General features: G+C 43.4%; 5 protein-coding genes across 6 annotated transcripts; 4 read left to right on the top strand and 1 right to left on the bottom strand.

Moving 5' to 3' along the window:
- The first annotated feature begins 1435 nt into the window (after window positions 1-1435).
- LOC108602974 (signal peptidase complex subunit 3) lies at window positions 1436-2133 on the top strand. The gene has a single exon (XM_017994224.1). It carries the CDS (start codon window positions 1538-1540, stop codon window positions 2072-2074), a length of 537 nt encoding a protein of 178 aa, XP_017849713.1. The 5' UTR covers window positions 1436-1537; the 3' UTR covers window positions 2075-2133.
- Window positions 2134-2216: 83 nt separating this feature from the next.
- Window positions 2217-5337, bottom strand: LOC108602973 (mediator of RNA polymerase II transcription subunit 25). Its single transcript, XM_033294034.1, is given in 2 exon segments — window positions 2217-2629; window positions 4313-5337. Coding segments are annotated over 2 exon segments (1434 nt in total). The 3' UTR covers window positions 2217-2220.
- Window positions 5338-8186: 2849 nt separating this feature from the next.
- On the top strand, window positions 8187-10905 carry LOC108601508 (transcription factor Sp2). Its single transcript, XM_033293965.1, has 2 exons — window positions 8187-8658; window positions 8718-10905. The coding sequence occupies exons 1-2, from the start codon at window positions 8221-8223 to the stop codon at window positions 10542-10544; spliced, it is 2265 nt and encodes a 754-aa protein (XP_033149856.1). The 5' UTR covers window positions 8187-8220; the 3' UTR covers window positions 10545-10905.
- Window positions 10906-11341: 436 nt separating this feature from the next.
- On the top strand, window positions 11342-13205 carry LOC108604818 (zinc finger protein weckle). Of its 2 annotated transcripts, XM_017994428.2 has the most exons (4): window positions 11342-11538; window positions 11599-12866; window positions 12921-12977; window positions 13187-13205. In XM_017994428.2, the coding sequence occupies exons 1-3, from the start codon at window positions 11383-11385 to the stop codon at window positions 12961-12963; spliced, it is 1467 nt and encodes a 488-aa protein (XP_017849917.1). In that variant the 5' UTR covers window positions 11342-11382; the 3' UTR covers window positions 12964-12977; window positions 13187-13205. The 2 variants fall into 2 exon arrangements, with proteins under 2 accessions (XP_017849917.1, XP_017849916.1); XM_017994427.2 differs by lacking the exon at window positions 13187-13205 and having other exon boundaries at window positions 12921-13025.
- Window positions 13059-14961, top strand: LOC108604817 (zinc finger protein weckle). Its single transcript, XM_017994426.2, has 3 exons — window positions 13059-13365; window positions 13428-14734; window positions 14794-14961. The coding sequence occupies exons 1-3, from the start codon at window positions 13201-13203 to the stop codon at window positions 14942-14944; spliced, it is 1623 nt and encodes a 540-aa protein (XP_017849915.2). The 5' UTR covers window positions 13059-13200; the 3' UTR covers window positions 14945-14961.

Genomic DNA, 14961 nt, shown 5'->3' with positions numbered 1-14961 from the left:
TCAAATTAAAGTTCAAGTCATCGCCATCATGATTTTTCGCATCATTATTCATTTTAGTCTCGATTGGGCTTACTTGAAATTAATACACGCGTCCTTTTTGCATACGAAATTTGAAAATATTATTAGATAATGTATAACTTTAATGAATTTAATGACATTTTGCTTTTTTGCTCTCTCCCTCTTCTTGGCTTTCTAATAACCATTGACAATAACGCTACGCACAAACTTTCTGTATTTCTTAATTTATTTGTTATATTTTAATGCTCTTTCACTCTTCTTCTTATTTCAATACGCAGCATGCTGTGTTTATATCGATTTTTATAGATTTTGTTAGGGAATTTACTCGGATTATGCATATACATACATATATATAAAAATGTGAATAGGGAGACACACACACATGTAGACAAAATCACACACACACACGCGTAGCGAACGACCGTGTGGCAACGCCATGCATTCTTCACTTCTTCAGCATTGCACACTCATTCGTTCGCTATACATATGTATCTACAATATATATATATATGTACATATGTATATATAGATAGACTCGTTTTAATTTTCCCTTCTCCCAATTCACGTTTTCATAGTAAATTATTAATAAAAAATTTATGAAAATTAGAGAACATGCCAGCTGCGCGACCTAATTAAACAAGAAATAATAAACTAGTGAATGCAATGTTTAAGTTTTTTAGCAATTCATAAATTTCTTTGTCATGCCAATCGATGCGCAAATTGGCAATTTAATTGATAGCACACACACTGTGCTGCTTTATGTTTTATATAATCGTGCACAGGGGGGACGAGATTAAGACGACAGGTGTATGCGGCATTTCGAATTATAAATAATTTTTGTATATATTAAGTTGCTGCATTTAATTTCGGGCAACTTTTTAAAGCAGTTCGTAATCACTTTGCACTTTTTTAACACCGAACAAAACCGAACGTACAAACAGCGAGACATTGTCGTATGCGCAAACGAGAAGACGCCATTCTATCGAGCGAGCCACACGCACGCCAATGTAAAAAAAAAAAAGCAAAGCAACCAAGAAAAATTTCCTTAGCGGACAACTTTGCTTGCTTTTTACACAAATTTCATGGGTCGTCGTGTTTTAAAAACACGCACAACACTCTTGACACAACTTATGTAATTGATTTATATTGGTTTCACGTATTACCGTTGCGAATTTGTAGCAATAAATTAATTTTTTCAGCAGCTTTAAAATTCACTGTCTATCATTTAGAGTTTCGGATCGCCATATTATATCCGGTTCAGAAAATTCAGTGTTGTAAAATGATTAGTCGAAAATACTAGAAATCTGATATTTTTTGTTTGATAATCGCACCACGGTAGCTGTACAATACTGTAAAAATGCAAATTCATCAACACTAACATCAGATGCTTACATCTGCCCATATATCGATAACAAGCGCTAGGACTTCAACACACTGTCATGCTAGCGGCGACTGACATATAAAAAGCCAACTACGTGTCCGATTTTATTTTCAACAATAAAAACAAGCATTAAACAAAATGCATACGGTCTTAACGAGAGGAAACGCTACAGTGGCGTACTCGCTAAGTGTGCTTGCCTGCCTAACATTCTGCTGCTTTCTCTCAACCGTTTTTCTGGACTACCGAACCGATGCAAACATTAGCACCGTTAGGGTGCTGGTCAAGAATGTGCCTGACTATGGAGCATCGCGGGAGAAGCACGATCTCGGCTTTGTTACTTTTGATCTTGAAACGAATCTGACCAGCATATTCAACTGGAATGTGAAGCAGCTGTTCCTATATTTAACCGCTGAATATCAGTCGCCAACGAATCAACTGAACCAAGTTGTGCTCTGGGATAAGATCATACTGCGTGGCCAAAACGCTGTACTGGACTTCAAGAACATGAACACCAAGTACTACTTCTGGGATGATGGCAATGGCCTGAAGGACAACCGCAACGTGTCGCTCTATTTGTCCTGGAACATTATTCCCAATGCCGGCTTACTGCCTTCCGTACAAGCAACGGGCAGACATTTGTTCAAATTCCCAGCGGAGTACGCTTCAAATATTTAAGTTTAAGTTGTAATTTTATTTGCTTGTAAAACCAAAATAAAATTCTTGTAATTTCTTTACCAATTATCCGACGTACATTTAACACATGTATACATTCATACACACACATAAGCAGTAGACATAAAATGTAAATATAGTAGATAATATTACTGCATAAATTCATAGCCGCCATCGTCAAAGTTGCGATTGCCAACCATGGGACCACCGGCGCCCATTTGATTGGGTTGCCCGCCCATTTGCGGGCGAAACTGATTGCCCGGCGAGGCGGCCTGATGCTGCAGCAGCTGTCGCAGTCCAGGATTATTATTGGCCATCATGGGACGCATCATGCGCTGCTGTTGCTGTTGCTGTAGCTGCTGCTGTAAATTAGGATTGGCGCCCGGCACGCCCAAAGGCATGCGCTGTTGTTGCTGCTGCTGCTGCTGTTGTGCTGTGCATCATGTTCATTTTGCATTTGCGGTTGCGATAGGCATTCCGCCGGGTCCGTTGCCGCCGCCTACGGCACCTGGTCCAACCGGACCAGCGTTCATTTGCATATTCATTTGGAGCAATGATTATAATGTCTGAGAGAGTTGCTAGTCTCGCTTGCTTTGCGAAATATTGTCTTTGCCTCTGTTTGGGTTCGGACTCATGCTCTTTGTAAGCCTCGTGTGTGATTAGCGACACTCCAAAAAAACTTAGAGCCAGAACCACGTTCAGCTCTATGAGTGTCTTGCGGCTTGTGGTATGGTCAGCTTCAATGCGAATGGAAGTATTCTATACGCCTGCGGTATATATGTCGCCACCTATGCCTTCTATGTGAGCATATAGAGTTGCATTTGCCTCGACACTCACCGAGCTCATGGGTGTAGCATGCTATGATTGTTATTGCATATTTGGCATAGAAATCGGTCTTGCTGCGCTAGTGTTGTATTATATGTGACATTCACATAATGCTTGCGGAATAGCTGCTGCAGACTTCTAGGCACAATCATGTGCTAGACGCGATCGCCGGTGGAGCTTGTCGCGTCATGTGTGACTAAATCATAACGCTTTAAGCGCCACAGACCCACCGCTCCAAACCTCAATAGACATCCACACTTCTCTTGCACTCTGCCGTGATATTGAATGGCCAGTTAAGGAGAACGCTGACGTATTTTGAGTTGAGTCGCGTCGCCTTTGGATTTAGTCGATCAGATAATAATAGTAGCACGATATTGAGTACATCTTCTAATTGTGAATATCTAGCAAGTGTTTGAGTGTTTGATATATTAGTAATGTAGCACAAGCATCCAAGGAAGCCCGTGGCTATATCGCTATTTGTATCGTTGTTCACTCCATCTTGTGTGCCCAATAGAATCAGTAGAAGTCATGCTCTAAATTTTCGAGAGATCCCGTGGTGGTATTGTTGTGGACAAAATAAAGAAATATAAACCATTTTTGAGAAATACTAGTTAATACTTTGGCGTTCTTGCCTATTAAATACTATAGATTAACTACACAACTATAGAATAATTGTTTATGGGCAAATTAGTTGCTACAGTCAGCTTATTATTGTATTGAGCCAGGTTGTTGCCTCTAGTCCTTCCGGTGGGATTTTAGCTCTGCTTCACCATTTAATCCTCTAATCCGCCTTGCGTTGATAAAGTGGGTGCACGTGGGGTGCACGTGCCGTAAGCATAGATGTTTGACTGGAGATCTTAGTATGTTAATGGATCGTTATCTCATTGCGACAGTGAGTGCTGTTTGTTGGCTTATTGCGCAGAACGCATTAACCAACGCACAAGGCTGTAAAGCTAACGAAACATAAATCTAATAATTCTGTGTTAGCGAGTCGAGTTGCTTTACTTAAGCTATGCTATATTTGCTATGTTATTAAGTTATGAGCTCTGCTCACTATAGCTGTTGATTTGATTTGCTATTGCTGTTGTGATTGTGGTTGTGTTCTATATCCGTGCTCCTGTTGCTGAGTATTACACTATGGTATATTAGTCATGTATGGTGTCTATCGAGTTTTTGACATACAGGCACTGGACCTGTCCTATGATTCTTGTGCATCTGCGTTTTTGATGTGTGCCATCTTCCTGTGAGCTATTGTTGGTGGGATGTGAATCGCGTTTGTCTGTGTGTGTCTTTGCTTGTGTCTCGGAGTTCTCGTCTTGTCTTTGTTGTGGTATATTATTTGTTGCTGAGTCTGTGCTTGTTTGACTTTTGTTGTGATTTGTGGAGTACATATAGGGCTGCAACACACAGCTTCACCGCGAGCGTTGCCCAGCTGGATTAAATTGATGTGGATTCAACATTTGTAGTCTTTGTTGTTGCTGCTGTTGTGCCAGTTGCTGCTGCTGCTGTATGGAGCTGACAGTTTGATTCGGCGGCGCATTCATGCGTGCAATAAGCGCCGAGTTGGGATTCTGATTTGCTTGTAGCGGCATATTGTTGCCAGTGGGTTGCATAAAGGGCGGACGTTGACCAGCCTGATTGGGATGCATCCAGCGATTCTGGCCAGGCACAACATTTTGCTGAAAGTTGGCATTTTGCATTTGATTGGGCACAAATTGTTGTTGTTGCTGCTGCTGCTGCATAAGCTGTTGCTGCTGTTGTTGAGCATTCATCAAGCCCTGAGGTGTTTGTCCGCCAGGTCCAGGTTGCTGTTGTGGCTGATTTTGTTGCATCGCGTTTATGTTCATTACTTGCTGCTGCTGTTGTTGTTGCTGTTGTGGCTGCTGCTGTGGCACAGCTGTATCCATGGGCATGTTCTGTGCCTGCGCTGACTGCTGTGCATTTGGATTATTGCCTAGCGCCTGTTGCACTTGATTTTGTGCTGCATTGGGTGGTGCCACCATTTGATGTTGCTGCGACACAGCAACAACAGCAACAACAGCAGCGGCAACAGGCATGCTATTAGGACTAGGCGCACGCTCCTTCAAGCTGTAGCCCTTCAACAGCACCAAGTGACGTATATTCTTGGCATAGTTTTTGGTCGTAATGGGCTGATCACCATCTGCCTTCATGTAGAGCTTAAATAGCACAGGCATTTTGCGTGGCGCTATAATAGACAAGTTTATTTTGCGCTCCATAAACAGCGCCGCCAGCTGCTCGCAGGATTTGCCCTTATATTTCCAGTTCTCATTGACGCACATCTGATACGGCGGACTGTTGCAGATCAGTATGCAATGTCGCTGCAGTTGCGATTGATCTAGCATATGGCGCTGCTCGTTCGCCCTACGAACTGTTGCAGACTCGCCGCCGCCACTGCTGGGCGCCTTGTTATAGTTTCTCATTTCTCTTTGGCTGTCGCCCATGAGGAGCCAAAGTGACGTCATTGACAATTATGCAATTATGCGCCCCAATCCGCTGCCCCCACCACTACCAGCACTTGAACTGAAACTACATATCTGCAATTTCGAATACAGCGATATCATTTGCGTGCAATTTACTCGCCGTGGCAGACGGATATCCGCGCCCACTTTGTGGCAGGCTGTAATAATTCAATTCCCAATGCCACGCTGCACACAACAACAACAACAGAGCAAGCAAGCAACGAACGATTGTCACTAGAGCGCTCATATAGTCTATGTATGCGAGGAGCTGTGGTGGCGCTCTGCGACAAAAGGGTCCTATGTGGCGCACAGAGGCCGTTTGACACGACGATTAGGAAGTACACGTACGGTATTGCGCGGTAGCAAGTACATAGTAGAATAGGGCTGGTCGGCATGCTGTCTCATTGCAAATCCATTGAGAAATATTCACCCACTTAAGCACTCGCTACGTGAATGTGCTCCGCGTGCAGCGATATATTATCAGTAGTTCGCTCGTGAGTGGTCCAGGACCACAAAATTAATCTCAGATTTATTCACAGCATACTATTTACGTGATTAACGCGCTCCGCGTTTATAAATCTTGAGGAGGATCGATAACTGAGACTTTCCTATCTCACTCAGCTCACAGCACTTTCTACATCGATGCGATGTCGTGTGGCTCGATTTATTCTCCTATATTCTTACATGCTTATTATCCTCTGAGATCATGTCGTGTGGGAGTATACTGATTCGAGGCAACACATTCTCACACAAGACAGAGAACGAAAAAGTTTCACGTTATTAGTTTAGCAAAGAACTGAGTCAGGACAACAGTGCAGCCAAGTCTATATATTAGCACTATCCATAGCCTGAAATTATAGCGAAAAATTGAAATCGTCACCTTATGGAGAGTGTGTATTGTTAAACAGAAATTTTATCAATCGCCAATCTTCGTGGGAAATTTTTAATTATTGTTTATATTTCTTTGAGATTATTTGATATAGCGTGTGTGCTCAAATATAATTAGATAGCTTTAGAGCATTTTTAATTCTTGATAAATGATATTTTTAAAGTTCATTAGTCAATTGAATAAGTCGATGTTTTAAGCACGAGGGCAGAGAACTCCCAAATTTACGTCTCTCATTTTTCGGCTCTCGTCGGCTCATAGTTTGCTGCGGCTAGTTGACAGGTGCAGAGGTTAGACTGATAGATTACGCTATAGAGTATATGAGATTGGAGTTAAGGCTTGCTAATGACTTACGTTGGACGTATGGATTTTGAGCAAGTGTCATCTAGTTTACAAGAAGAGAGAGTGTAATAAAAATAAATTAAAGCAAGTGTGCGTTTAATTGGATGATATTTTGCAACTGTAATTTTGTGCAAAGTGATGGTTCTAAATGAAGGTTGGAATTACTGTGCATATATGTGTTGTATGTGATTGATTCTGGTGTGCGTACCGACTTATTGGAATGTAGCTCGTAAATATATTGCATGGTGAAACAAGCTCGTCGCGGTACTTGGCAAATATTCTTGTTGCCGAGAGAATAAATAGAGAATGAGGTGGTGGTGTGAGCGAGTGCTGATTGCATTTTTGAGAATTGTAATTAGCGCAAGAATGAGAGTTGACAGTAATGGATTATGATCAAATATAAAGAGAGTGGCGACAGAGACAGAACGCATCGGTGGATTAGTCATGTTTGTGAACCGCAGCGCAGAGGTGTTGCTGTCCACTCCAGTCTCAAGTGTCCTGAGACTCAATTAACAATGTGGCGAGTGTGTCCCTAGGGTCGGAATTGGTCATGGCAACGACAAGTGTCGTATTTCCAGCTCCAGCTCACTCTAGTTTCCAAGAGTGTTTGTGCTCTGCGTGCTCACGCCCGCCCGCCCTCTCTTGCGTGCCAGAGTTTATGCTGCCGCAATTGCTATAGATGTGGCCAAAATCGATTTATACCCGGCAGCGCAAAAATGAAGCAGGGGCCACTGGATGCATCAACACACGATTCGCAATGCATAAAATTATAAACATACTCACAACAACGACACAACACACACTCCCACATATAGTCAAGTTTAGTGCACAGGCGCACACATGATGTCATGTCAGCATGCACTCATTATGACTGGCTTGAGTAAAATGTGTCCATCTAGCTATGTCATCTACAGATTGAGCGTGTTCAATTGTTGTTAGGCAAGTAATTACGCATGGCCTGACAGTCGCACCCATGCCGAGACGGTTGAACCATTAGACGAGCCAAGACGAGCATCTTAGCATATACACAGCAGAGCTTTCTACACGCGCTTATTCTTGCATACAGGAGCGCAGGGCAGATGAAATCATTCTTATTAAAATTGCCTATCAGTTGGCCTCGTTCCATAACCCTTCATGGGGCGGACAAGTTGTGTGCGTTAGACATTTTCCTAATTGTGGTCGAGTGCATAAGCGAACCAGTATATTCACTATACCCAGGCAACCAACATATCAGAGATGATTGTCCGGTTCGGCGCAACATTCTTGTGCCCCTATTCGAGCATCAGGATAAATCGTGGAGCTAGGTTCTAGCTAGTTCGATGTATATACATGAGATCGTAGATCAGACTAGTGTGTAGCATTCTGGTTCATGCTCACGCGAGTGACATATCACACAGTAACACCGCTACTGCAACACACAGCAGCAGCAGCGCAGCCACTGACGTGCTGCACAGCAACAACAGTACGCCTCAGCATGACTTAACTTCCAAAAGTACACTGCGTGTCAACCAATGCTTGTCGTGCTGCAATGCTCCTCTTAGTTCCCACCCGATTGCTGGTGCAGCAGTTCCCCACAAATCACCATACCTGGCACCAATATACAAATACCAAGCTCTATGGCACAAGCAAATGGTTTCCTGGGCAACATAGGTAATTTGCTAGGCGGCGGTGCACCCACAACCATAAAGCTAGAGAATGGGCAAACACTTCAGAATATACAACTACGTTCAGCAGCAGCACCAGGTGGACAACCGCAACTGCTACAATTTCCCCAATCTGCGCCGGCAGCGCCAGCATTGCAACAAACTGTGGCCGTACAAATTCCTGTGCAAACAGCAACAGGCCAAACTATCTATCAGACGGTGCATGTGCCTGTCCAGACAGCAGCGGCAGCAGCAGCAGCAGCGACGCCAGCACAAGCGCCACAAACATTGTCGAATCTAACGCAGTTGCCAGCACAGTTGCAACAAGCGGCAGCAGCAGCGCAGATGCAAATCATACCACAGTTTGCGCAAATTGCACAAATCGTGACACCCAGTGGACAGATACAACAGGTATGTAGACTATAAATAACAGCTAATTATAGTTTTAAACAAATTGTAAACAATTGCAGGTGCAGCTGGCTCCTTTGAATGCGCTCAACTATGCACAATTGCAGCCAAATGCGAATATAGTGCAGATACAGCATCCACAGCAGCAGCAGCAGCAGCAGCAACAACAACAGCAGCAGCAACAACAGCAGCAGCAACAATTACAGCAACAGCAACAACAACAACAGCAGCAGCAACAATTGCAGCAACAGCAGCTCATTAATGCCATTAATGAGGCTCAACTGCCAGCAAATCAGCCCATCACCATCACCAATGCACAGGGTCAACAGTTAACAGTTATACCAGCACAGCAACTACAACAATTGCAGCAGCTGCGCGCAAATCAAAATGCTGCTGCAGCAGCAATGCAACTGCAATCCGCCAATCTGCAATCATTGCCCATTCAAAATATTCCCGGCTTGGGTCAAGTGCAGATTATACAAGCGAATCATTTGCCAGCAAACTTTCAACAAATGCTCACGCAGCTGCCCATGCATATACAAACAACAGCCAGCAACAATAATGCGCAGCAGCAACAGCAGACTGCAGCTATGCCAATAGTGCAGCAAATGCAGCCCAAGCAGGAGCCACAAAGTCCCACGCAGCTTATCACACACATCAAACAGGAGCCACCAGATACGGGTACACTGCCAATTTCATCGCCACAAGCAACTGCGTCGCCCCCACAGCAGCAGCAGCAGCAGCCTCAACAGATCAAGTTTATTATGCCACAATCGACACAGCTGACACAGTTGCAACAACAACCATTGCAACAACAAACACAACAACAGCAGCAGCAGCAGCAAGCACAAGTGCAGCAGATCTTAAGTGACAGCTTGCCTGCAGTTAATATACCAGCCTCCATACAGATCACAGCCTTGCCAGCAGCACCAGCAACAACCACAACGCGTGTCAACACCAACACCAAGAGCAGCAACTCCAGCACGGCGACTGCTGCTGGCGCACAGCTGACCATGAGCAATGCTGGCCAGGTTGTTGTTACTAGCACACCCGCGCGTGCTAAGCTCATCAAGCAAAACATACAAGCTACGCAGCCGGCTGTTTCCAGCATCAATGTCAAGTTCAATATGGAGGAGAGTGTGCCCGAGATAAAGCCGCGGCTTAAGCGCGTCGCCTGCACTTGCCCCAATTGCACTGATGGTGAAAAGCATTCGGATCGAAAGCGCCAGCACGTTTGTCATATACCCGGCTGCAACAAGGTCTATGGCAAGACCTCACATCTGCGTGCCCATTTGCGCTGGCATACGGGCGAGCGTCCATTTGTCTGCTCCTGGGTGTTCTGTGGCAAGCGCTTTACGCGCTCGGATGAACTGCAGCGTCATCGACGCACGCATACGGGCGAGAAGCGTTTCCAGTGCCGTGAATGCAACAAAAAGTTTATGCGCAGCGATCATCTGTCCAAGCATATTAAAACCCACTTTAAGTCGCGCTCGGGTGTGGATCAAATTGAGCTAAACATTAAGCAAGAGAAAGTGAATACGCCCAAGACCATAAACACTTTAAATGGCATTGTTACTATTGAATTGCCGGCCGGCACTGCGTTAACTAATGGTGGCGCCTCCACTGTAGCGGCCACAGTTGCGGGTTCAACTGTAACGTCGGCGCCAGGCGGCGCTACGATTATGCAGTTGCCAAGTGTTGATGGTGGCGAACCGTCCACTGATAGTTTTGCCGATGATGATGATGATGAGCTGGATGAGGATGAGGAGATCACCGAGGAGGAACTTACAGAAGAGGAGTTAACCGAGGAGGACGACGAGCAGGATAGCGGTGATGAAGAAAAAATGACCATTTCTATGAGCGAGACTGGCGATAATTCATCCAACTAGCATTCGGATTCACTGTTCATGGAACAGTTCATTTTTGATCACTTTCCATAGCCATAGAGCGCCCAACAATTGGGCGGGTTAGATGACTCCTACTACTACTAAAACTACTCCTACTCCTACTGCTAAGTTGTACAGTGATCCCTCCACTAACGAACCAACCAATATCTGGACGAACTCATCATTATTTAAGACTCTGTGCTAATTTTGTAATTATTTATGTAAATGTTATTCCCTGTACATTATATTCGACAAGCTAAAAGTTATACTTCGGCCCACCGAAGCATGCATACAAACATATCCTTGCAGATCCTAATAACAAAATAGAAAAAAAAGTGACCATAGCAATTAATAATTTTTTATGTTTATACATAAATAAATACTAACAAACTTATTACACTTTAGCCAACGCAAGGATGTTAGCATAAGTTTTTATAAAATAATTGTTTGTAAAACTGTATAACTTAACTTAAAATTAGACGATTTTAACAAAAAACACAAGTAACAAATAGTAAGCATGTAAAGTAAAAGCGATTGTAAGAACATTTTATACATACTCTTATTGCACAAATTTATATTCAATATCATTGTTTCATAAAACGTTAAAAATATGCATAAATAAAAACCTTTTGCAGCATTTTAAAACCCTTGGATCATTCATTGGGTGCATTGATTTTGAACTCGCAACGTTAGTTAAAAAGTGTTGATTAACGGCTAGCATGAAATGAAACTGGTTATCGATAGCCCACAAAGTTTTTCATTAAGTTTTGTGGTTACACTGTTTGGCTGTTTACATTTTATTTTTTCATAATAAATTTGTTGATTTTTTTTGCGCTCTAAAATGGGCGCAGAAATTACCGACAGTCACTGGCTTAATTGGTGCCGCCTGTGCGGCAAGGGCGACTTACAAGGAAATGTAAAGGTTTGCAGCAATGAGGACGAGAATTCATGGAATAGTGTGCTAGTCATGGCTATCAGGAAGTATTTTGATGTGCAGGTAATTAAGTGGCAAATCTAAAGTAGTGCATGTATCTAAATGTCTTATTGTAAATGCCAGATGCTGCTGGAGGATGAGCTCAGCGGCGTGCTGTGCAAGGAATGCTATACGCTTATAAGTGAACTAATCGATTTTGCCGAGCATGTAAGCAAAGTTCAAACGTTTTTTGAAATACTGCGTCATTCGGAACCCAATAAGCAGCACAACGTGGAAGTGTTGCGGCGTCAGCTTGAACTGCGAGATGGAGACTGGACTCACATAATAAAACCTGACGCTGAGAGTCAAACTGTCAAATGCACCAAAGAGAAAATCCCAAACGAAGAGCAGCAGCATGTATTAAAGCAGGAGCTTGTAGACATGGATGGCACTGATAATGAGACAGTTGTTCATCTACCCATTGAGGAGGTTTTGGTGGCTGGCTGTGAGGCTGCAGACGTTCTAGAGAATGACAACAAAAGAACTCGTGGTCGTCGTAAATTAAAGAGAACAAATGCCACATCTGTTTTTTCCAAAGCTTCAACCAAAAAGAGAGAATTCAATCAAAAGGAGCCCATTGCCGAGTCAGATACGTCGTCCACATATATTTCACAAGATGTCACTGAATCTGATAGCCCTGATTGTGAACTGGGCTCGATTAAACGTACATCCTTAGAATGCGACTGGTGCGGTAAATTGTACAAGAATCCAGCCTCGTACGAAAAGCACAAAGAGCGTGGTTGCCGCAGGATCGAGCAACGGCCAAGGGTGGATAAGAATACATACTGCGATATCTGTAATAAGACATTATCTTCTGCGGCAGCCTTGAAGCTGCACAAAGACGGAATACACGGCGATATCAAGCCCTTTGTATGTGACCACTGTGGCAAGCAATTAAAGACTAAGACGGCACTCAATGAGCACAAGCTGGTGCACACTGAGGACAGACCCTTCACTTGTAAAGTGTGCAATGCTGGCTTTAAGAATCGCGCGCGTCTTAAAATGCATCACCAAATACACGAAGAACCCAACTATACATGCAACATTTGTGGCAAGAAGCTGCAAACCCGCCGCACTTGGAACATGCACAAATTGGTGCACAGTGAGGAGCGTAAGTTCAAGTGCAATGTATGCGGGGCACACTTCAAACGCTCGAAAACTCTCAAAACTCATCTGCTAAGTCATACAGGGCTGCGCCCTTATGTGTGTACTTATTGTGGGCAAACATTTGCCTGCAATGCCAATTGTCGGGCTCACAAGATGAAGAAACATCCGCTGGAGTTGGCAAAAGAAGATGGAGCCGGCCCAGCGACAAGAGTCAATGTACCCACACTAGACGAGCTGCGCGTCATGTAAGGATATTTGCCAAAAATGTAATAAAAACTATAATGTATTTTATTTCTCAGGTCTCAGAAAATACCCAAGTTAATCGACGATTCGTTGGATTAATACGTATTTGCAGTGTAAATATTCTTATAATAATAAATACAGCATTTTTAAATGTTAATAAGCCCGCTCGATAAACTACCATACATATCGATTACATTAGCAATAACATTTCAATATAAGAAGCAACACTTTTCGCATCCCGCAAAAATACACTGTCATCCACGGTGCTGCAAAGCAAAAGCAAAGCTATTTGTTTACTTTTTTTAATTTAGAAACTTTTTAGTTAAATTCTCAATTATGGAAGTAAGCGGGACAGCGAATAGCGACACCGCTGATTGGCACCAATGGTGCCGACTATGTGCTAAAGTCGATGTCGAGAATAAAAATGTTTATTTCAAAGATGGTCACCAAACGTGGACGAGCGTGCTAGCTGTGGCAATTGGTAAATACTTTTGGGTGAATGTAAGTTAAATGTGCATTATAAGTTTAACATTAACTAAACATATGCAATATCTTATTGTTAGATAAAAATGGAGGACGAATTAAGCAATGCATTGTGCAAGGAATGCTGCAAACTTGTGGAAAGACTAATTGAATTTTCGGAGCGTGTTAATCGTGTGCAAACGCTGTACAGCAGACTGCAAGCAGCTGCCGCACAAAGTAATAAATTAGACTATGAAGAGTTGCGCAGGGATTGTGGTTTACTCGAAGACAATTGGAATCACATCATAGCCGATAGCACGACTGAGGAGAAGTGTATTGAAAAGATTGAAGAGGCAACCATGGATTATTTTGCTGATGAAATGGTTGAGTCGGTTGACCAGGATGTCGACACAATAGCGGAAATCGAAACTCCTGAATTTCTGGATAACGATGATAGCAGAAATGTGGTATTTGAAGAGGAGCACGAAGTAAATGCCGATGAGTACATTGAAACAGAACCAGCTAAAGCTGAAAAGACTGACATGGTAATTGAGCAAGAGAAAACACAAGAGGAGGAGCAAGCAGCAGAAGATGAGTTTAGTGAAATTATTATGACAGACGAAGAAGTCAGTAGTGAATGCCAATATAAATGCACATCATGCAGCAAGGAATACAAAAAGCCAATGGCCTACAAGCGACACATGGCTGAGGTACATGGCTTGGTGCCAACGGATATGCCAGATCTAGAGTGTAAGCGCTGCCAGAGCAGGTTTAGCACAGAGCATCAGCTAACAGCGCATTATCGCACCCACTTGCCGGCGAAGGAAAAGGCGGACAATGCTTGTAGCTACTGCTCAAAGCTGTTTACCACGGCTGGTGCCTTGAAGCGTCACATACTGAGCATACATGAGAATGTCAAACCTTACATATGCGACTGCTGCGGCAAAGCTATGAAGACTGTCACTGCACTCAATGAACACAAACTGGTGCACACCGATGAGTGTCCGTATGAGTGCAGTGTTTGCCATCGACGCTTCAAGAACATGGCCAGACTCAAAATACACTCAGACACGCATACAACCAATAACTATGAGTGCAGCATATGCGGATTAAGGTTAAACACACGTCGCACACTGACGATGCATCAGCTGGTGCACACTGATGAAAAGCAATATAAATGCGATGTTTGTGGCGCGGCCTTCAAGCGCGGCAAGACTTTGAAAGCGCATTTAATTCTACACACTGGTATTAGACCCTACAAGTGTAATTTCTGTGGCAAAGACTTTTCCAATGGCTCCAACTGTCGCATGCACAAGCGCAAGACGCATCCGAATGAGTTGGCAGAGGAGGAGAGCCGTGGTGTTGTGCGCTCAACGCTGCTGCCCATGATTACTGATCTTATTGAAGCGTAAGCTTAGCATAAACCAATGTACTGCTTGATAGTAAATTCTTATATATTTATTACAGCTCTAAGAAGGTTAAGAAGCCCGCTAAGGCAGGCACAGCTGTGATGCGAACAGAGCCAACTAATAAAGGTGCTATAACAGTTAAAGCAGTGGATGAGAATGTAGAAGGAGAAGAATCTGTGCTGTATGAGATTGTGCAGGAGTGTCCGTAGGTAGTACTTTTAATAAT

This window comes from Drosophila busckii, chromosome 3R (assembly GCF_011750605.1).
Source record: "Drosophila busckii strain San Diego stock center, stock number 13000-0081.31 chromosome 3R, ASM1175060v1, whole genome shotgun sequence".
NCBI lineage: Eukaryota > Metazoa > Arthropoda > Insecta > Diptera > Drosophilidae > Drosophila > Drosophila busckii.
Note: the sequence above shows the minus strand (reverse complement) of the source record. Positions and strands in the feature narration are given on the sequence as shown.